Below are 22,310 nucleotides of genomic sequence, written 5' to 3' on the forward strand. Positions count from 1 at the left end.
GGATTTACCTGTGTGAATTTTATCTGTTATGAATAATCTCAAATAGTTTGATAAATGTGATTTGGTGACTGGAATGATAACTAAAAGCCAAGGGAAAATGTGTGCATTTCATTCATGTGTAAGCGGGATTTCACTGGGACTGAGACTTTCTATCCCCCTGGTTTACATGTACTCCTATGAGGTTTTCAGGTGTCTTTTGACTAAATTAACTCTGAAAACTGAAAAGTGAAAGTGAAGAAAGCTCTGATTCTTTGCTTTACTCTGAAAACACACGTGCTTGAATAAATTCATAGTTTTAAGAGTCCGAGCATTCACAATAAAGATTGTTCCTTGAATGTGCTCCCTGTTCTTGTCAAGATTCCTCAACTGTATAACAAAAAATATATATAATTTGGATTAGAAAATATAGTAGAATATACGGTAATGTGGCAGTTAAACTGGTCATTGTTTGGATTAACATATGAGCAAAAAATGCCTAAATAAATCCACCGTTTTAAGTGTTCCAGCATAGAAAACCAAAAATGCCATTTGTTCCTTCGGTGTGCTTCCTGTTCTTTTATAAATACCTTAACTGAAAACCAAAAAACATATAATTTGGGGTTAAAACTATAGCAGAATATATGAATTCAACCAAAATGTGGCAGTTAAAATGGTGATTGATTGTAGTTAAATATGGTCCAAAAGTGTAAAAAGTGTTATGTTTCTCTTCCTTTTGCCTCAGCAGGTAACGCCAGGTCATGGGAGGAAATCAAACCCAGATTAAATTCATCCTGTTAGGAATTACAGACAGCCTTCCTGCGCAGACTCCTCTTTTTATCTTCTTTCTATTGATTTACATTGTCACTTTGGTGGGGAACGTTGGCATTGTCACATTGGTGCGGGTGTCTCCCAGCCTCCACAACCCCATGTACTTCTTCCTCACCCATTTTGCCTTCGTTGACATCTGCTATTCCACAGTCATCTCCCCCAGGATGCTGGCAGACCTGTTATCAGAGGACAAAACCATTTCCTTCTCTGGCTGCATGATGCAGTTCCTTATCTTTGCTTTCCTTGCAAATGCCGAATGTCACCTCCTGGCCATGATGGCCTATGACCGGCACGTTGCTATCTGCCAGCCCCTGCTTTATGTGACCATCATCTCCAGCCGCGTCTGCTGGCAGCTGGTAGCATCATCCTACCTATTTGCCTTCCTCAGCGCCATTGTCTACACGTGGTGCACGTTTGGAGGTTCCTTTTGTGGTCCCAGCCACATTGACCACTTCTTCTGTGACGTTGTCCCTGTGTTAAAGCTTGTGTGCTCTGACACCCACAGCAGCGAGATGGTCATCTTTGCCTTTGTCACCATCAATGTGGTGGGCACAAGTGTGGTCATTTTGCTCTCCTACATCTCCATCATCCGCACAGTGCTGAGGATGTGCTCAGCACAGAGCAGGGCCAGAGCCTTCCACACCTGCGCCTCCCATCTGATGGCTGTTTCCATGTACTTTGGGTCAGCATTCTTCATGTACCTGCAACCTCCATCTAGCCACAGAAGCCTGGATAAGGTGGCCTCCATCTTCTACGCCGTGCTCACCCCCATGTTCAACCCATTCATCTACAGCCTGAGGAACAAGGAGGTGAAGGGGGCTCTGGTGGAGTGTGGGAGAAGGCTTTTCAACCACTGGCAACATAAAAGAGTTGTATCATGCAGGACATGAAGATTTCATGTGATGTGAGAAAGCCTATAAGACAATAAACCATTGGGATTTTCCACTAACCCTCATGATTTTATGTAGTTTCTTCCACAGTTCATGCACAAAAGTCACTGACAGTATTGAATGAGAAGTGGACCCGGCCATTACATCTTCCCTGGCAGAAATCAAGAGGAGAAGGAACCTCAAACTTCAATTCACTTTGCAGTCACCTGCCTGTAGTAAGAAATTGCCCTGAATTATTCCAAGCTTCTTTTCTTCACAGGAAACGGCAATCAGCTTTATTCAGTTGTAACTTTTGTCACTGTTAAAGATGTATTTTTTTTGCAAGATTCTGGACCTTGTTCCTCAGCTCTTAGAAATTTCCTCACTCTTACCTACATGTTCCTTATTAAATCTGCTGGGGTGGGAGGGAAGAGGAAGTGTAGTTTTACATTTGCTTGTTGAAAAAGAGTCAGAGGAAAGGTTTCAAAAGATTCACTGCATTTGTTTGTGCCTTTCAAAGAGAAGAAACTGGTGGGAATCCAACTCTCAAGCTGCACCTTTGAATATCAGGGAGAATCCCTCCCCAGGCTGCAGCTTCACAAGAGATTTCACTTCAAAGAAGGAAATTGTAGACAACAGAATCCATAACTCAGAATGATGAACCGTGATGAGATCACCCAGTGGTAAGGAGAATTTGGGCACATCAAGGGCTCATCCCATTGATTTTAAGGGGTGTTTTACATTCATCTTAAGTTCTGTTTACTTAAATGGTGAGATACATGGAAATAAGCTGGAAATAAGCACCCACATCCCATGTCCATGACCAGCTCATGCTAAAGCACACCAGGGAAAACGAAATGGTCTATGTCACTTACAAATTAAGCCTGTTGATGGTGACTTAGATCTGGAGCAAAAGTGTCTTCTACTTGAAGTCAACGAAGGAGCCACAATCAATGCAATTAAATACTGAAAAGTTAGGAAGGACAGAGTCCTTTGAAATCGGATAGTTTCCTTGAAAACCTTCACCACATCTTGTTTTCTTCCTTTTAGTTTGTTAAATATGTGCAGTATATATGTTAAAAGACCAACAGGAAGGGGAAAAAGAGATTCAGAGCAGCCCTGCAGAGAAGGACTTGGGGGTGTTGGTCGATGAGAAAATGAACATGAGCCGGCTGCAGTGTGCGCTCGCAGCCCAGAAAGCAACCGTATCCTGGGCTGCATCAAGAGGAGTGTGACCAGCAGGTTGAAGGAGGTGATCCTGCCCCTCTACTCTGCTTCCGTGAGACCTCACTTGGAGCATTGTGTGCAGTTCTGGTGTCCTCAACATAAAAAGGACATGGAACTGTTGGAACAAGTCCAGAGGAGGCCACGAGGATGATCAGGGGCTGGAGCACCTCCTGTATGGAGACAGGCTGAGAAAGTTGGGGCTGTTCAGCCTGGAGAAGAGAAGGCTTCGTGGAGACCTCAGAGCAGCTTCCAGTATCTGAAGGGGGCCTACAAGGATGCTGGGGATGGACTCTTCATCAGGGACTGTAGTGACAGAACAAGGGGTAACGGGTTCAAACTTAAACAGGGGAAGTTTAGATTGGATCTAAGGAAGAAATTCTTTACTGAGAGGGTGGTGAGGCACTGGAATGGGTTGCCCAGGGAGGTTGTGAGTGCTCCATCCTTGGCGGTGTTCAAGGCCAGGCTGGATGAGGCCTTGGGTGCCATGGTTTAGTGTGAGGTGTCCCTGCCCATGGCAAGGGGGTTGGAACTGGATGATCTCAAGGTCATTTCCAACCCTAACTATTCTACGATTCTATGATTCTATACGTAATGACATACAGCAGATAAATCAGATTGTCTGTGGTCTTCTAGCACAAGCCAATTGTAGAAACAAAGCAAGACTTGCAAATCATTGCAAACCAAGTCCATAAGCACAAGAAATAAGGTGGGGAAAAAAAAGTCCTTGGTGTCAAGTGAAGCCCTGGAGTCCTCTGTCACAAAATCAGCAGATAAACATCATGCCAAAGCTACTTCCAAAACAAAGCGTTGCCAATCAGCTGAACACTAAAAACCCAATATTATACTTGGTAAAGGAGAATGCATTAAGGACCAGAAAATAACACTTGAATATAATGTTCAATTTCTCACTGTAATTTCCCTCGCTGAACAGACTATCCCCTAATTTGCCCACGTAGGGATATGGTCTGGATGGAGAGGGACTGGCAGAACAGTGAGCACTGGCTGGGCTGTTGGGTGCAGAGAGTAATGGGTTCTGCTCTGCAGGAGCCTGGGGACTGCCACAGGAGTTTGTCTCCTTAATCAATCTGAACAGAACCGAAGGAGAGCACCATGGTGTGCAGGGACCATACCACATTACCTGAGCAAGAGAAGTAGAGCAGGAACAGAGACCAGAACCAAGTTCAGCCAAACTCGAGAACATCAAGCAATTTGGGGATTATGAGACAGGTCCAAAACTAAGCCAAACCAAGACAACAAAGGTCAAGTCAATCCCCTGATCAGGGTCAGGTCCAGCAATTGCTAGGAAAGTCCACAAGCAACCTCAGGTTACCATCAAAGGATTCCATAGGTGTGCACAACTCCTGCTAAGCTGGAAACCAGAACTCCTCAAACATAGTCCAACCACCTTGGGCTGAACTTAAATAGAGATGGTGGGCAAATGAGCAGAGGGTGAGGATGGAGCTGCAGCTGAGGCTGCTCAGGGGGATAAAGGCCTTTCAGTTCAACTTGGGACAACTCATCACTGCCTGGAAATGCCCATTTCTCACCCTTCAATACAGTGGAAGCCCTAAAGCACCACCTCATGTGCTGGACATCCAGGCACTACATGTGAATAACCCGACTGGGGCTGGAAAACTGGGCTCTCAAGTGTCCACAGAGGGACAACAGCAGCTTCAGAGATGGAGTCACTTGTGCTTCATGTCGCATTTAGGGACCCTCTGCAAGATCTGAAATGGCTCTAAACCCACTCTGATTCCATTGCCAAGGTCAGATCAAAACCTTTGCATGGTCCACAAGTATGTCACAAGCATCCTATGAGCTGCTCATCACTGCTGCTGTGTAGCTGTGCTCAGGAATGGCTCATCCACACCATGTCTCTCAGGTGCCCAAGCACCACAATGCCTTTCAGAGGTGATTTCACACCCTTTGCTTTGCCTTCTCTTTGTTTTCCTCTGGGAAAGCATGAGCAGCCCTGGAGGCTTCCTCCCAGGAGAGCACATGCAACTGTATTTACAGACCCAGCACCACAAGCTCGGCTCTTGGAGCCTGACAGGAGCTCACCTCTCTTCACATCAGGTGCTTAACAGAGGTGATGCCGGCACGTAGATGTTCTCTGCTGCTTTGGGGATAAAACTTTGGCTCCCATCACTCGGTGGCAAAGGGAAGGCACAGGAGGTAACACCAAGACAAAGCAGAGCCTCACCTGCATTGAGGCAGTGGGCTTGCTTCTGCATTTCCTCATGTCCTCTTTAGTAAAGCTGCATCAGAAAATAGCCTTTCCAATGTGGGTTTTCTTTATAATAAGAGGAAGCAATGTCTGATGCAGGTTGTTTTCTTTTACATAGGCAGCTAAAGCAAGATGCACTGATTTATTCAAGAGTTAAATGAGGATGAGTTTTATTTTGTTATAAAGAAATGCAACATTTCAGATTGTCAGCAGAATATAGTCACTTAAAAATCAGCCTTTGGAATTAGCGTGTTGTAATATAAATTCTGCTTTCAAGCAAGCAACCCAACGCCCATGGGTTTAGGATGCTGCAGTGTGCTGGTGCTCAGAAATGCATAAATCTTGACTTCAGCAATGTGAATGATTTCTGTTGTGAATGATCTCAAATAGTTTGAGAAATTTGTTTTGGCAACTGGAATGATAATCAAAAGCCAAGGGAAATGTCTGGAGGATATGTAAGCTGCGATTTCACTGGGACTTTTTCTTTCTCCAGGTTTATGTATGCTACGAGGTTCCTCTGAGGTGTCTTCTGGTACAAATTGCCTCCAAACTGAAAGTGAATAAAGATCCGATTCTTTTCTCAAACCTGAAATAACCTTAAAACTCACGTGATTCAATAAATCCATAGTTTAAGGTTTCTCAGCATAGAAAAACAAAACTGCCATTTGTTGCTTCAACACACTCCCTGTTAAAACTACCTCAACTAACAAAATATAATATGTATATAATTTGGGTTGCAATATACATTAGAATATATTAATTCCATCAAAATGTGACAGTTACTTTGTTGATTTATTTTAGTTAGATATGGTCCAAAACTGAATCAATTTTTAATCACTGTGATGCTTCTATTACTTTTGCCTCAGCAGGTAACACCTGGTCATGGGAAGAAATCAAACCCAGACTGAATTCACCCTATTGGGAATTATAGACAGCCCTCGTGTGCAGACCCCTCTTTTTGTCTTGTTTCTATTGATTTACATTGTCACTTTGGTGGGGAATGTTGGCATTATCACATTGGTGCGGGTGTCTCCCAGCCTCCACAACCCCATGTACTTCTTCCTCACCCATTTTGCATTCATTGACATCTGCTATTCCACAGTCATCTCCCCCAGGATGCTGGCAGATCTGTTATCAGAGGACAAAACCATTTCCTTCTCTGGCTGCATGATGCAGTTCCTCAGCTTTGTTTTCTTTGCTACTCTTGAGTGTCACCTCCTGGCCATGATGGCCTATGACCGGCACGTTGCTATCTGCCAGCCCCTGCTTTATGTGACCATCATCTCCAGACGCATCTGCTGGCAGCTGGTAGCATCATCCTACCTGTTTGCCTTCCTCACTGCTGCCATCTGCACGTGGTGCACTTTTGGAGGTTCCTTCTGTGGTCCCAACTGCATCGACCACTTCTTCTGTGACGAAGTTCCTGTGCTAAAGCTCGTGTGCTCTGACACCCACAGCAGCGAGATGGTCATCTTTGCCTTTGTCACCATCAATGTGGTGGGCACAAGCGTGGTCATTTTGCTCTCCTACATCTCCATCATCCACACAGTGCTGAGGATGTGCTCAGCACAGAGCAGGGCCAGAGCCTTCCACACCTGCGCCTCCCATCTGATGGCTGTTTCCATGTACTTTGGGTCAGCATTCTTCATGTACCTGCAACCTCCATCTAGCCACAGGAGCCTGGATAAGGTGTCCTCCATCTTCTACGCCGTGCTCACCCCCATGTTCAACCCATTCATCTACAGCCTGAGGAACAAGAAGGTGAAGGGGGCTCTGGTGGAGTGTGGGAGAAGGCTTTTCAACCACTGGCAACATAAAAGAGTTGTATCATGCAGGACATGAAGATTTCATGTGATGTGAGAAAGCCTATAAGACAATAAACCATTGGGATTTTCCACTAACCCTCATGATTTTATGTAGTTTCTTCCACAGTTCATGCACAAAAGTCACTGACAGTATTGAATGAGAAGTGGACCCAGCCATCACATCTTCCCTGGCAGAAATCAAGAGGAGAAGGAACCTCAAACTTCAATTCACTTTGTAGTCACCAGCCTGTATGAAGAAATTGCCCTGAATTATCCCAGGCCTCTTTTCTTCACAGGAAACACCAATCAGCTTTATTCAGTTGTAACTTTTGTCACTGATAAAGATGTATTTTTCTTGCAAGATTCTGGACCTTGTTCCTCAGCTCTTAGAAATTTCCTCACTCTTACCTACGTGTTCCTTATTAAATCTGCTGGGGTGGGAGGGAAGAGGAAGTGTAGTTTTACATTTGCTTGCTGAAAAAGAGCCAGAGGAAAGGTTTCGAAAGATTCATGGCATTTGTTTGTGCCTTTCAAAGAGAAGAAGCTGGTGGGAATCAAGGTCTCAATGCTACACTCTGAATATCAGGGGAATCCAAGCCTCTCCAGGCTGCAGCTTCACAAGAGATTTCACTTCAAAGAAGGAAATTGTAGACAATAGAATTCATTCATTCATTCAGAATGAATAAATAGAATTTTCAGAAATTCTAGAATTTTCAGAAATTCAGAATAAATGAATAGAATTCATTCAGAATGATGAACTGTGCTGAGATCACCCAGTGGTAAGAACAATTTGGGCACATCAAGGGATCCTCCCATTCATTCTAAGTGTTATTTTCCATTCATCTTATGTGCCCTGTACTTAAATGGTGAGATAAATGGAATTCCAGCTGGAGATAAAACACACATCCCATGTCCATGCCCAGCTCATGCTGAAGTACACCAGGGAAAACAAATCGTGTATTTCACTGACAAATGAAGCCTTGGCTCGTTTCCATAGATGAAAGACAATCTTGAGCACAGAACTGCTGGTAACTGAAAGCTATCTGGGTCTGAAGGAAGCCAAAGCACACTGGTGTGGGATAATAGCTTTCCTTTACCTTTTGTGAGTGCGAATTAACTTATATTTGAAAAGTACATGGATGGTGACCAGTCTCTTTTGTGTGCTCTGGCAAACCACAGCAAGAGGGGAGATGTTGTCTAAGGTCTCAGGGAAAAGTGGTTTCTACCTGTGGCCAATGATGGAGACAGCAGAAATGTAACTAAATGCTGAAGAACTTAAGGTGTCAGAGACTTTTAATATCAGAGAGCTTCCTTGAAAACCTTCACCATAACTTTTTTCCTCCTTCTAATTAGTTGGATATTTCTGCTTAGACTATACATATAGAATCATAGAGCCACAGAAAGCCCCAGCTGGACCTCAAAAGATCATCTGATCCAAGCTTTTGTGGGAAAGGGGGCCTAGATGAGAAGGGTGATGTGCAGGGCTCCTCACTGCTTGATGAATTACCTCACACTTGTGTCCTTATTTCCCCTTGGGTTTAAGAAAGGTTCCAAAGCAGAGACAACTGAATTGCTCAAAGGTTTACCCACCCTTGATGCTACCTTCCTAAGGGAGGTCTTGAATGCCATAGTCCTGTGTGTGGTGGATCCAACTCAGTGAACTGGCAATAGGAACCTCAGTCTAACATGCAGGGGAGGCAGCATTGTGAATTCCAGCAACACAAGAAACAGGCTTGAGGTTTGGAAATACATTGTAGACTGAAACAATCATTGCATGATTCTGCTTCAATCTTTGCATAGAAATGATCTACAAAATGCAGAAGTACCTGGTGGTGGACACAAACTTCCCACATCACATACATAAAAGAGGTCCTATCCATAAAAGTCTAATATCATACTTGTTAAAGGAGAAAGCACTAAGGACAAGAGAATAATACTTCAATATAATGTGCACTTGATTACTCAACTTCCTTCACTGAGAAGACTATCTCCAAACTTGCCTATTCAGGTACATGGTCTAGATAGAGAGGGAATGCCAGAAGAATGAGCTCTGACAAAGCTGCTGGGCACGGAGGGTGATGGGTTCTACTCTGCAGGAGCATGGGTAGTTCCACAGGATTTTCTCTCTTTAATCTCTGTAAGCAGATACAAAGGGGAACACCATGGTGTGCAGGAACCATCCCACAGTACCTGAGCAAGAAAAGTAATGGAAGAACAGAGATCTGGGCCAAGTTCAGCCAAGACTTCCAATCATCAGACAAACTGGTGATGATACCAAAGATTCAGGTCCAGGACTAAGCCAAAGAATGTTATATCAAGCCAAGTCATTCCCCTCATCAGGGTCAGGTTCAGCAATTGCTAGGAAGGTACATGAGCAAGATTTGGTGACCATCAAAGGATTCCATAGATGTGCACAACTCCTACTAAACTGGAAAGGAAAACTCAAACATAGCCCAGCTTCCCTGGGGTGAGCTTAAATAGAGACTGGGGGCAAATGGGTAGAGGGTGGAGATAGAGCTGCAGCTGAGGCTGCTCAGGGGGATAAAGGCCTTTTAGTTCATCCTGGGACAATTCATCATTACCTCAAATGCCCATTTCTCACTCTTGAATACAGTGGAAGCCCTAAAGCACCAGCTCATGTGCTGGACATCCAGGCACTACATGTGGATAACCCAACTGGGGCTGGAAAACTGGGCTCTCAAGTGTCCACAGAGGGAAAACAGCAGCTCCAGAGAAGGAGTCACTTGTGCTTCATGTCCCATTTGGGGACTCCGCAAGATCAGAAATGTCTCTAAACTCATTCTCATTCTGTTGGCAACGACAGACAGAAAGCTTGGCATAGTCCATAAATCAGTAAGAAGCATCCTATGAGCTGCTCATCACTGCTGCTGTGTAGCTCTGCTCAGGGACGGCTCATCCACACCATGTGTCTCAGATTCCCCAAGCACCACAATGCCTTTCAGAGATGATTTCACAACCTTTGCTTTTCCTTCTCTTTGTTTTCCTCTGGGAAAGCACGAGCAGCCCCGGAGGCTTCCTCCCAGGAGAGCACATGCAACTGTATTTACAGCCCCAGCACCACAAGCTCGGCTCTTGGAGTCTGACAGGAGCTCACCTCTCTTCACATCAGGTGCTTAACAGATCTGATGCTGGCACATAGATGTTCTCTGCTGTGTTGGGTATAAACCCTTGGCTCCCATCACTCACTGGCAGAGAGAAGGCACAGGAGGTAACATCAAGACAAAGCACAGTCTTACCTGCATTGAGGCAATGGGCTTTCTTCTCCATGTCTTCGTGTCCTCTTTGGGAAAGCTGTGTTGGAAAACAGCCTTACCAACGTGGGTTTTCTTTATAATGAGAAGGAGCAATGTCTGATGCAGGTTGTGTTTCTTTTACATAGGCAGCTAAAGCAAGATGCACTGACTTATTGAAGAGTTAAATGAGGATGAATCTTATTCTGTTATAAAGAAATGCAACATTCCCAATTGTCAGCAGAATATAATTAGTAACAAATCAGCCTCTGGAATCAGCACGTTTTAACACCAACTCTGTTTTCAAGTAAGCAACTTAATGCCTATGGGTTTAGGATGCTTCAGCATGCTGGATCTCAGGAAGGTATAAATCATGACTTTAGCAATGTGAATTTTATCCTTTTGGAATTATATATAACGCTTTGATAAATGTGATTTTAAGACTGGCATTAGAATTAAAAGCCAAGGGAAAATGTCTGGAGATCATTACTGTGTAAGCTAGGATTTCATTGGGAACGTGAGTTTCTCTTGCTCCAGATTTACTTGTGCTCCTATGAGGCTCCTCTAAGCTATCTTCTGACACAAACTGCCTTCAGTCTGAAAGTGAATAAAGATCTGATTCTTAACTCAAACCTGAAAACACAGGTACCTGAATAAATCCATACTTTGTGTTTCTCAGCATAGAAGAACAAAAATGCCATTTTTTGCTTCAACACACTCTCTGTTCTTTTCTAAATACCTCCTATGAAAAACAAAATCGTATAATCTGGATTTAAAAAATACAATACAAAATATTAATTGCACCAAAACATCGCAGTTAAACTGGTGATCGGTTGTAGTTAAATATGGTCCAAAAGTTAATTTCTATTTGCAATGACTTTGATATTTTCCTTTCTTTTGCCTTGGTAGGTAACACCTGGTCATGGGAGGAAACCACACGCAGACTAAATTCATTCTGTTGGGAATTACAGACAGCCCTTGTGCACAGACCCCTCTTTTTGTCTTGTTTCTGTTGATTTACATTGTCACTTTGGTGGGGAACATTGGCATTGTCGTCTTGGTTTGGGTGTCTCCCAGCCTCCACAACCCCATGTACTTCTTCCTCACCCATTTTGCCTTCGCTGACATCTGCTATTCCACAGTCATCTCCCCCAGGATGCTGGCAGACCTGTTATCAGAGGACAAAACCATTTCTTTCTCTGGCTGCATGATGCAATTCTTCACCTTTACTTTCTTTGTTACTATTGAGTGTCACCTCCTGGCCATGATGGCCTACGACCGGCACGTTGCTATCTGCCACCCCCTGCTTTATGTGACCATCATCTCCAGCCGCGTCTGCTGGCAGCTGGTAGCATCATCCTACCTATTTGCCTTCCTCAGTGCCATTGTCTACACGTGGTGCACTTTTGGAGGTTCCTTCTGTGGTCCCAACCGCATCGACCACTTCTTCTGTGACGAAGTTCCTGTGCTAAGGCTCATGTGCTCTGACACCCATAGCAGCGAGATGGTCATCTTTGTTTTCGTCACCATCAATGTGGTGGGCACAAGCGTGGTCATTTTGCTCTCCTACATCTCTATCATCCGCACAGTGCTGAGGATGTGCTCAGCACAGAGCAGGGCCAGAGCCTTCCACACCTGCGCTTCCCATTTGATGGTTGTTTCCATATTCTTTGGGACAGGATTCTTCATGTACCTGCAGCCTTCTTCTAGCCACAGAAGCCTGGATAAGGTGGCCTCCATCTTTTACACTGTGGTCACTCCAATTCTCAACCCATTCATCTACAGCCTGAGGAACAAGGAGGTGAAGGGGGCTCTGCTGAAGTGTGGAAGGAGGTTGTTCAACTGCTGACAACATACAAGACTTGTATCATGCAGGACATGAATACCCTGCGTCAAGTAAGAAAGCCTAAACTAATGGAATTTTTCACTCATCCTCATGATTTTATACATGCTCTTTCACAGTTCCTGCACAGAAGTCAATGACAATATTTAATGAGAAAAAGAACCCCCATCACATCTTCCTTGGAAGGAAACCAAGAGGAGCAGGATCCTCAAACTTCATTTAATTTCTCAGCTAACAACGTGTAGGAAGTTATTATCCTTGAATCATCCCAGGCCTCTTTTTCCTCACAGGAAACACCCATCAGCTTTATTTATTTCTCACTTTTGTCACTGATAAATATCCACTTTTCTTGCAAGATTCTTGACCTTGTCCCTCAGCTCCAATATGTGTAATATGTGTGTATGTGTGTAAATATATATATGTGTGTGACAGAGGAATACAAATAAAATGTATAAAACTGGTATTACAAATAAAGTGACACACACAGACTTGGACTCAATGTGTGCATCTACAATGAATGTACTGCACAGAATTATCTCTATCTTGAGAAAAACCTGATTTTCTCACCTCCTGGCTTGCTTTATAAATCAGAGCTTCAGACAGTAGATCCTCCAAGTCTCCTTTATTCCTCTGTTCAGTTCTACATGGTGTTGGGTGTCAATGTTTGGCTGCATCTACCAGAGACTCCCGTCTTTACTGTTTATTACTTTCTGTCTTGGATAGTTGGGATACGCTGCCAGCAGCCTCATTGGGCACGTCACCCCATGGCAGTCTTGTTATCACTCCTTTTCAGATGTAATTCAAGAATTTTCTCAGTGATTTCACAAGTTTAACGTCTGGAGCTGTTACTTCCTCAGTCTTTGAGATGGGTTGCCTTCTGGGAGGCAGAATAGAACGAGATCAGAATCATTGAAGCTGGAAAGATTAAAAAGTCTTTCCTAAGACTTGAAACCCATTTCCAGACCAAAGTGCTGCCCATCTACCAAAGACCATAATTCTAATATCATATTTCAAAATGGAGGAGATACTAATGACCAGAGAACAACATTGAATAGAATGCTCAGTTGTTTACTCTATTTGCCTCACTGAGAAGACTATCTCCTAATTTGCCCATGCGGGGACATGGTCTGGATGGAGAGGGACTGCCAGAGCAGTGAGCACTGGCTAGGCTGTTGGCTGTAGCCAGAGATAGGTTCTAATTTGCAGGAGCTTGGCCACTACCACAGGGGTTTATCTCTTTAATATCTTTAAGCAGAGCCAAAGGGGAACACCATGGTGTGCAGAGACCATTCCACAGTACCTGAGCAAGAAAAGCAGGGCAGGAACAGAGACCAGGGCCAAGTTCAGGCAAGACTCCAAATCATCAGGCAAGTTGGTGATGATAACACAGGTACGAGACCAGGCCAAGTCAGATCAAGTCAATCCCTGAATCAGGGTCAGATCCAGTGATTGCTAGGAAGGTCTATGAGCAAACCTAGGTCTCCATCAAAGGATTCTATAGGTGTACACAACTCCTGCTAGACTGGGAAACAGAACTCCTCTTATAAAGTTCAACTTCCCTGGGCTGAGATTAGAGATGGTGGGCAAATAGGCAGAGGGTGGGGATAGAGCCCCAGCTCAGGCTGCTCAGGGGGATAAGGGCCTATTAGTTCACCCTGGGACAATTCTTCATTGCCTCAAAATGTCTATTCCTCATCCTTCAATACAGTGGAAGCCCTAAAGCATCAGCTCAGGTGTTGGACATCCAAGCAGTATATGTGGATAACCCGACTGGGGATGGAAAACTGGGATCTGAAATGTCCACAGAGGGACATCTGCAGCTCCAGAGATGGAGTCACTTGTGCTTCATGTCCCATCAGGGGACCCTCTGCAAGATCTGAAATGTCTCTAAACCCACTCTGATTCCGTTGCCAAGGTCAGACCAAAACCTTTGCATGGTCCACAAGTATGTCAGAAGCATCATACAAGCTGCTCATCACTGCTGCTGTGTAGCTGTGCTCAGGAATGGCTCATCCACACCATGTCTCTCAGATGCCCAAGCACCACAATGCCTTTCAGAGGTGATTTCACACCCTTTGCTTTGCCTTCTCTTTGTTTTCCTCTGGGAAAGCGTGAGCAGCCCTGGAGGCTTCCTCCCAGGAGAGCACATGCAACTGTATTTACAGCCCCAGCACCACAAGCTCGGCTCTTGGAATCTGGCAGGAGCTCACTTCTCTTCATATCAGGTGCCTAACAGATCTGATCCTGGCACGTAGATGTTCTCTGCTGTGTTGGGTATTAACCCTTGGCTCCATCACTCGGTGGCAGAGGGAAGGCACAGGAGGTAACACCAAGACAAAGCAGAGCCTCACCTGCATTGAGGCAGTGGACTTGCTTCTTCATGTTCTCAGATCCTCTGTGGGAAAGCTGTGTCAGAAAATAGCCTTTCCAAAGTGGGTTTTCTTTGTAATAAGAGGGAGCGATGTCCGATGCAGGTTGTGTTTCTTTTACATAGGCAGCTAAAGCAAGATGCACTGACTTATTGAAGAGTTAAATGAGGATGAATCTTATTTTGTTATAAAGAAATGCAACATTGCAGATTGTCAGCAGAATATAGTCACTAACAAATCAGCCTTTGGAATCAGCACGTTTTAAGATCAACTCAATTTTCAAGCAAGCAAATTAATTCCTGTGAACTTAGGATGCTTCAGCGTGATGGAGCTCAGAAAGGTATAAAATGTATATTTACTAATGTGAATATTATCTGTTCTGAATGATCATAAATAGCTTGATAAATGTGATTTGGTGATTGGAATTATAATTAAAAGCCAAGGGAAAATGTGTGCAGGTCATTAATGTCTAAGCTGGGATTTCACAGGGAATGTGACTTTCTCTTGCCTCAGGTTTACGTGCACTCCTATGAGGTCCCCCTGAGTTGTCTTCTGACACAAATTGCCTCCAAACTGAGAGTGAATAATGATCTGATTCTTTTCTTACATCTCAAAGCACAAGTGTTAAAAGAAATCCATAGTTTTTAGTGTCCCAGTATATAGAATTGGTGTTAGAAAATATAGAACACTGAAACAGGGCAGTTAAACTGCTCATTGGAGTAAAAAAATGGTCCAGAAGTGCATATCTGTATTTCATCAGTGTGATACTTCTCTTCTTTTTTTTCTCAGAAAGTAATACCTGATAATGGGAGGGAATCAGACGCAGACTCAATTCATCCTCTTGGGAATTACAGACAGCCCACGTGCGCAGATGCCTCTGTTTGTGTTGTTTCTATTGATTTACATTGTCACTTTGGTGGGGAACGTTGGCATTATCACATTGGTGTGGGTGTCTCCCAGCCTTCACAACCCCATGTATTTCTTCCTCACCCATTTTGCCTTCGTTGACATCTGCTATTCCACACTTGTCTCCCCCAGGATGCTGGCAGACCTGTTATCAGAGGACAAAACCATTTCTTTCCTTGGCTGCATGATGCAGTCTCAAAGCTTTACACACTTTGCTACTGTTGAGTGTCACCTCCTGGCCATGATGGCCTACGACCGGCACGTTGCTATCTGCCAGCCCCTGCTTTATGTGACCATCATCTCCAGCCGCGTCTGCTGGCAGCTGGTAGCATCATCCTATCTATTCGCCTTCCTCAGTGCCATCATCTGCACATGGTGCACGTTTGGAGGTTCCTTCTGTGGTCCCAACCGCATCGACCATTTCTTCTGTGACGTTGTTCCTGTGCTAAGGCTCATGTGCTCTGACACCCACAGCAGCGAGATGGTCATCTTTGCCTTCGTCATCATCAACGTGGTGGGCACAAGCATTATCATTTTGCTCTCCTACATCTCTATCATCCGCACAGTGCTCAGGATGTGCTCAGCACAGAGCAGGGCCAGAGCCTTCCACACCTGCGCCTCCCATTTGACCGCTGTTGCCTTGTTATATGGGTCAGCATTCTTCATGTACCTACAACCTCCATCTAGGCACAGGAGCCTGGATAAGGTGGCTTCCATCCTCTATGCCGTGCTCAACCCCATGCTTAACCCATTTATCTACAGCCTGAGGAATAAGGAGGTGAAGGAGGCTCTGGTCAAGTGCAGGAGAAGGTTCTTCAACCACTGGCAACAGAGAAGAGTTGTATCATCCAGGACATGAAGATTTCATGTCAAGTGAGAAAGCCTATGGGGCACTGAAACAATGGGGGTTTCCAGTAAGCCTCATGACTTTATGTAGGTTCTAACACAGTTCTTGCACAAAAGCCAGTGACAGTATTGAATGAGAAAGAGACCCCCCCAAATCATATCTACATTAGAAAGAAACCAAGAGGAGCAGGGACCTCGAACCTCATTACATTTTGCTGTTATCCACCTGTAGGAAGAATTCACCCTCAATTATCCCAGTCCTCCTGTCCTCACAGGAAACACCAATCACCTTTACTCATTTATAACTTTTGTCACTGATAAATATCTATTTTTTTTTGCAAGATTCTTGACCTTGTCCCTCAGCTCCAATAGAATTCCTCACTCTTACCTGTGAGTTCTTTATTAAAGCTGCTGGGGTGGGAGGGAAGAGGAAGTGTAGTTTTACATTTGCTTGCTCAAAAAGAGTCAGAGGAAAAGTTTCAAAATATTCATGGCATTTGTTTGTGCCTTTCAAAGAGAAGAAGCTGGTGGGAATCAGGGTCTCAATGCTGCACTCTGAATATCAAGGGGAGTCTCTCTCAGGCTGCAGCTTCACAATAGATTTCAGATAAAGGAAGAAATTGTAGACTTCATTAATACATTATAACTAATGTCAACATAATTAATTACTGTATTTCATTAATGTTAATATAATACATAATAAAGGGTGAACTGTTCTGAGACTACACAGCGTTAAGGACATTTTGGGCACATCAGGGAGTTCTCCCATTGATCTTTAATGCCCTATACTTATATGGTGAGATAAATGGAATTCCAGCTGGAGAAAAACACCCACATCCCATGTCCATGCCCAGCTCATGCTGAAGTACACCAGGGAAAACAAATCGTGTATTTCACTGACAAATGAAGCCTTGGCTCGTTTCCATAGATGAAAGACAATCTTGAGCACAGAACTGCTGGTAACTGAAAGCTGTTAGGGTCCGAAACAAGCCAAAGCACACTGGTGTGGGATAATAGCTTTCCTTTACCTGTTTGAGTGGAAATTAACTTATATTTGAAAAGTACATGGATGGTGACCAGTCTCTTTTGTGTGCTCTGGCAAACCACAGCAAGAGGGGAGATGTTGTCTTATGTCTTAGGGAAAAGTGGTTTCTACCTGTGGCCAATGATGGAGACAGCAGAAATGTAACTAAATGCTGAAGAACTTAAGGTGTCAGAGACATTTAATATCAGAGAGCTTCCTTGAAAACCTTCACCATAACTTTTTTCCTCCTTCTAATTAGTTGGATATTTCTGCTTAGACTATACATATAGAATCATAGAGCCACAGAAAGCCCCAGCTGGACCTCAAAAGATCATCTGATCCAAGCTTTTGTGGGAAAGGGGGCCTAGATGAGAAGGGTGATGTGTAGGGCTCCTCACTGCTTGATGAATTACCTCACACTTGTGTCCTTATTTCCCCTTGGGTTTAAGAAAGTTTCCAAAGCAGAGACAACTGAAATGCTGAAAGGTTTACCCACCCTTGATGCTAGGCTCCTAAGAGAGCTCTGCATTGCCATAGTCTTGCGTGGTGGATCCAACTCAGTGAACTGGCAATAGGAACCTCAGTCTAACATGCAGGGGAGGCAGCATTGTGAATTCCAGCAACACAAGAAACAGGCTTGAGGTTTGGAAATACATTTTACACTGAGACAATCATTGCATGATTCTGCTTCAATCTTTGCATAGAAATGATCTGCAAAATGCAGTAACCCCTGGCTGTAGACACAAACTTCCCACATCACATACATAAAAGAGGTCCTATCCATAAAAGTCTAATATCATACTTGGTAACGGAGAAAGCTCTAAGGACAAGAGAATAGTACATGAATTTAATGTGCACTTGATTACTCAACTTCCTTCACTGAGAAGACTATCTCCAAATTTGCCCATTCAGGTACATGGTCTAGATAGAGAGGGAATGCCAGAGCAGTGAACCCTGTTGTGGGTTCTGCTCTGCAGGAGCATGGGGAGTTCCACAGGAGTTTCTTTCTTTAATCTCTTTAAGTAGAGCCAAAAAGGACCACCATGGCGTGCAGGGAGCATCCCACAGTACCTGAGCAAGAGAAGTATGGCAGGAACACAGACCTGGGCCAAGTTCAGCCAAGACTCCCAGTTATCAGGCAAGTTGGTGATGATACAAAAGATTCAGGTCCAGGACTAAGCCAAAGAATGTCAGATCAAGCCAAGTCAATCCCCTGTTCAGGATCAATTTGAGCAAATGACAGGGAGGTCTATGAGCGAGCCTAGATCACCAAGACTCCATAGATGCGCACACTGACTGATGACATGGAAACCAAAACTTCTCTTATAAAACTCAACCTCCCTGGGCTGAGCTTAAATAGAGATGGTGGGCAAATAGGCAGAGGGTGGGGATGAAGCCCCAGCTGGGGCTGCTTGGGGGGATAAAGGCCTATTAGTTCACCCTGAGACAATTCATCAGTGCCTCAAAATGCCCCTTTCTCACCCTAGAATACAGTGGAAGCTCAGAGTCATCAGCTCAGGTGCTGGAAGTCCAGGCAATAAATGTGGATAAGCCCACTGGGGATGGAAATCTGGGCTCTCAAGTGTCCACAGAGGAACATCAGCAGCTCCAGAGATGGAGTCAGCAATGCATCACGTCCTCTTTCGGGACCCTCTGGAAGATCTGAATTGTCTCTAAGACCAGTTTCAGACCAGTTTCATTCTGTTGCCAAGGTCAGACCAAAAGTTTTGTGTGGCCCACAAGTATGTCAGAAGCATCCTATGATGCTCCTATGAGCTGGTCATCACTGCTGCTGTGTAGCTGTGCTCAAGGATGGCTCATGCACTCCATGACTCTCAGATGCCCAGCACCACAATGCCTTTCAGAGGTGATTTCACACCCTTTGTTTTTCTTCTCTTTGTCTGATTCTGGTAAAGCATGAGCAACCCTGGAGGCTTCCTCCCAGGAGAGCACATGCAACTGTATTTACAGTTTTCATTTGCACTGTGCTGAGGATGTGCTCAGCACAGAGCAAGGCCAGAGCCTTCCACACCTGTGCCTCCCATCTGATGGCTGTTGTACATTCTTCATGTACTTACAACCTCCCTCTAGCCACAGGAGACTGGATAAGGTGGCCTCCATCTTCTACACCATGGCCATGCCCATGCTCAACCGGTTCATCCACTGCATAAGGAACAAGGAGGTGAAGGGGGCTCTGGTCAAGTGGGGGAGGAGGTTCTTCAAGCACTGGCAACACAGAAGAGCTCTGTCATCCAGGACATGAACAGTTCATCTTAAGTGAGGAAGACTGCAATGCACTAAAACAATGAGATTTTTCACTAATCCTCATGACTTTATGTAGGTTCTTCTACAGTTCCTGCACAAGTCAATGACAGTATGTAATGGCAAAGAGACCCAGCCATCACATCTTCCTGGGAAGCAAACCAAGAAGAGAAGGAACCTCAAACATCACTTCACAGTCAACAGCTTGGAGGAAGAAATTACCCTGAATTATCCCAGGCCTATCTGCCTCACAGGAAACACCAATCATTTTCATTCATTTATAACTTTTTTCACTCATAAATATGTCTTTTTCTTTCAAGGTGCTTGACCTTGTTCCTCAGCACCAATGAAATTCCTCATTCTTACCTGCGAGTTTGGGAAGGTGCTTTGGCTGAAGTGTTTTGGAGAACTTCCTTTGGGAGAATTGCAATTATTTTTACATTCGTGTGCGTAAATATATATATTTATGACAGAGAAATACAAATGGAATTAAATAGATAAAACTGGAATTACAAGTAGAGTGACACACACAGACTTGGACAGAATGTATGGATCTGCATGACTGTACTGCACAGAGTCATCTCTATCTTCAGATAAAACTGATTTTCACACCTCCTGGCTTCCTTTATAAATCAGAGCTTCAGGGAATTAAATCCTTCAAGTCTCCTTTTCTTCTCTGTTCAGTTCTACATGGTGTTGGGTGTTCCTATATGGCTGCATCTCCCAGAGGCTCCTGTCTTTACCATTCATTACTTTCCAGCTCAAATGTTTGGGGTACACTTCCAGCAGCCTCATTGGGCACATCACCCCATGGCAATATTGTTTTCTCTCCCCTTCAGGTGTAATTGTAGAATTCACAAATTAGACATCTGGAGCTATTATTTCCTCAACCCTTCAGATGGGTTGTCTTCTGGGAAGCAGGATACACTGATATCAGAAGCTGCTATGAGGTTATTGAGAAAGAGCATGTCTTAGGAGATGGCACTTCAACATCTTGTAACTGCAGAAACACCTAAGATGGAACGATTTACCAATCTTTACTAACACCTTAATACCAAAAAATACGCTATAAATTTCCAAAGCAATTATTCTGTTTCTTTCACTATACCCTATTTTACCTATGCAAGGACAAGGTCTGGATAGAGGGAGACTGCTATAGCAGTGAGCACTTGCTGGGCTGTTGAGTGCAGAGGGTGATGGGTTTTACTCTGCAGGAACCTGGAGATTGCTGCAGGGGTTTGTCTCTTGAATCTCTTTAAACAAAGGGGAACAAGTTAAACTACACCAAGAAAACCAAATGGTGTACTCCACTTACATATGAAGCCTGTGGCAAGTTTTCATAGATGAAAGACAGTCCTGAGCACAGAATCAATGGGTAACTGAGGTCTATCTGGGTCTGAAAGAATCCAAAACACATTGGTGGGGGAAAATCTCTTTCCCTTACCTCTTGTAAATAGGAACTTATGTTTGGAAAGTATGTGGTGGTGAACAGCCTCTTCCATGTGCTTTGGCTGTGGAAGAGCGTTTTCACAAGGCTAGTAGGGGCCCAAAGATAATCTCCTATGTACACCTGAAAAGAACAAAAGGGAGGGAAAAAAAGCTGCAGGCAATAAACTACAGAAGATAAATCAGATTGTCTGTGGTCTTATGGAAGAAGTCAGTCATAGGAAGACAGACTTGGAAATGGTTCCAAACCAAGCCTGGAACCTAAGGAAGAGGGTGGGGAAACAAAAGTCCTTGGCATCAAGTGAAGCTCTGGTGTCCTCTGTCACAAAATCAGCAGAGAAATAGCATGCCAAAGCTCCTTTCAAAACAAAGCATTGTAAACCTACTGAAGACTAAATGTCTTATATTACACTTGGTAAAAGAGAAGGCACTAATGACAAGAGAATAACACTTGAACATAACGTTCAATTTATTACTCTATTTCCCTCACTGAGAAGGATAACCCCTATTTTACCCATGCAGGGATATGGTCTGGATGGAGAGAGACTTCCAGTGCAGAAGGTGATGTGTTCTACTCTGCAGGAGCCTGGATAGTGCCACAGGGGTTTGCCCCTTTACTCCATTTGAACAGAGGCAAAGGGGAACATCATGGTACGCAGGGACCATCCCATAATACCTGAGCAAAGCAAGTAGGGCAGGATCAGAGACCTGTGCCAAATTCAGCCACAACTCTGGAGCATCATGCAAGTCGGTAATGATGACACAGGTCCAAGACCAAGATAAAACAGAACAAGTCAGATCAACTAAATCAACTAGCCAGAATCAGCCCATTCTCCTAAAGTGGGAACCAGAACTCCTCTAATAAAACCAAAACTCCCTGGGCTGAGCTTAAATAGAGAAGGGGGCAAATAGGCAGAGGGTAGGGATGGAGCACCAGCTGAGGCTGCTCAGGGGTATAAAGGCCTTTCAGTTCACCCTGGGACAAACAATCAATGCCTGGAAATGCCTATTTTTCAACCTCGCGTACAGTGGAAGCCCAGAGTTATAAGCTCAGGTGTTGGGAATCCAGGCACTACATGTGAGTAACTCCACTGGGGCTGGAAAACTGGGCTCTCAAGTGTCCACAAAGGGACATCAGCAGCTTCAGAGGAGTCACTTGTGCTTCATGTCCCATCAGGGGACCCTCTGCAAGATCAGAAATGGCTCTAAACCCATTCTCATTCTGCTGCCAAGGTCAACGTGAAAACTTTGTATGGTCCACAAGTATGTCAGAAGCGTCCTATGAGCTGCTCATCACTGCTGCTGTGTAGCTGTGCTCAGGAATGGCTCATCCACACCATGTCTCTCAGATGCCCAAGCACCACAATGCCTTTCAGAGGTGATTTCACACCCTTTGCTTTGCCTTCTCTTTGTTTTCCTCTGGGAAAG

At 44.3% G+C, this 22,310-nt stretch overlaps 4 protein-coding genes across 4 annotated transcripts; all 4 read left to right on the forward strand.

Annotated features, from left to right (window-relative positions):
- Positions 1–737: 737 nt before the first annotated feature.
- Positions 738–1,697, forward strand: LOC308221375 (olfactory receptor 5AP2-like; the record flags this gene model as incomplete). The annotated part of the gene is made up of 1 exon (XM_080618358.1): positions 738–1,697. One exon carries the CDS (start codon positions 738–740, stop codon positions 1,695–1,697), a length of 960 nt encoding a protein of 319 aa, XP_080474484.1.
- Positions 1,698–6,012: 4,315 nt separating this feature from the next.
- On the forward strand, positions 6,013–6,972 carry LOC308221376 (olfactory receptor 5AP2-like; the record flags this gene model as incomplete). The annotated part of the gene is made up of 1 exon (XM_080618359.1): positions 6,013–6,972. The coding sequence occupies one exon, from the start codon at positions 6,013–6,015 to the stop codon at positions 6,970–6,972; it is 960 nt and encodes a 319-aa protein (XP_080474485.1).
- Positions 6,973–11,108: 4,136 nt separating this feature from the next.
- On the forward strand, positions 11,109–12,035 carry LOC308221377 (olfactory receptor 5AP2-like; the record flags this gene model as incomplete). Its single annotated transcript, XM_080618360.1, has 1 exon — positions 11,109–12,035. One exon carries the CDS (start codon positions 11,109–11,111, stop codon positions 12,033–12,035), a length of 927 nt encoding a protein of 308 aa, XP_080474486.1.
- A 3,168-nt stretch (positions 12,036–15,203) lies between these two features.
- Positions 15,204–16,163, forward strand: LOC308221378 (olfactory receptor 8U3-like; the record flags this gene model as incomplete). The annotated part of the gene is made up of 1 exon (XM_080618361.1): positions 15,204–16,163. The coding sequence occupies one exon, from the start codon at positions 15,204–15,206 to the stop codon at positions 16,161–16,163; it is 960 nt and encodes a 319-aa protein (XP_080474487.1).
- Positions 16,164–22,310: the final 6,147 nt, after the last annotated feature.

This window comes from Psittacula echo, assembly GCF_963264785.1.
Source record: "Psittacula echo genome assembly, chromosome: 5".
NCBI classification, from domain to species: domain Eukaryota; kingdom Metazoa; phylum Chordata; class Aves; order Psittaciformes; family Psittacidae; genus Psittacula; species Psittacula echo.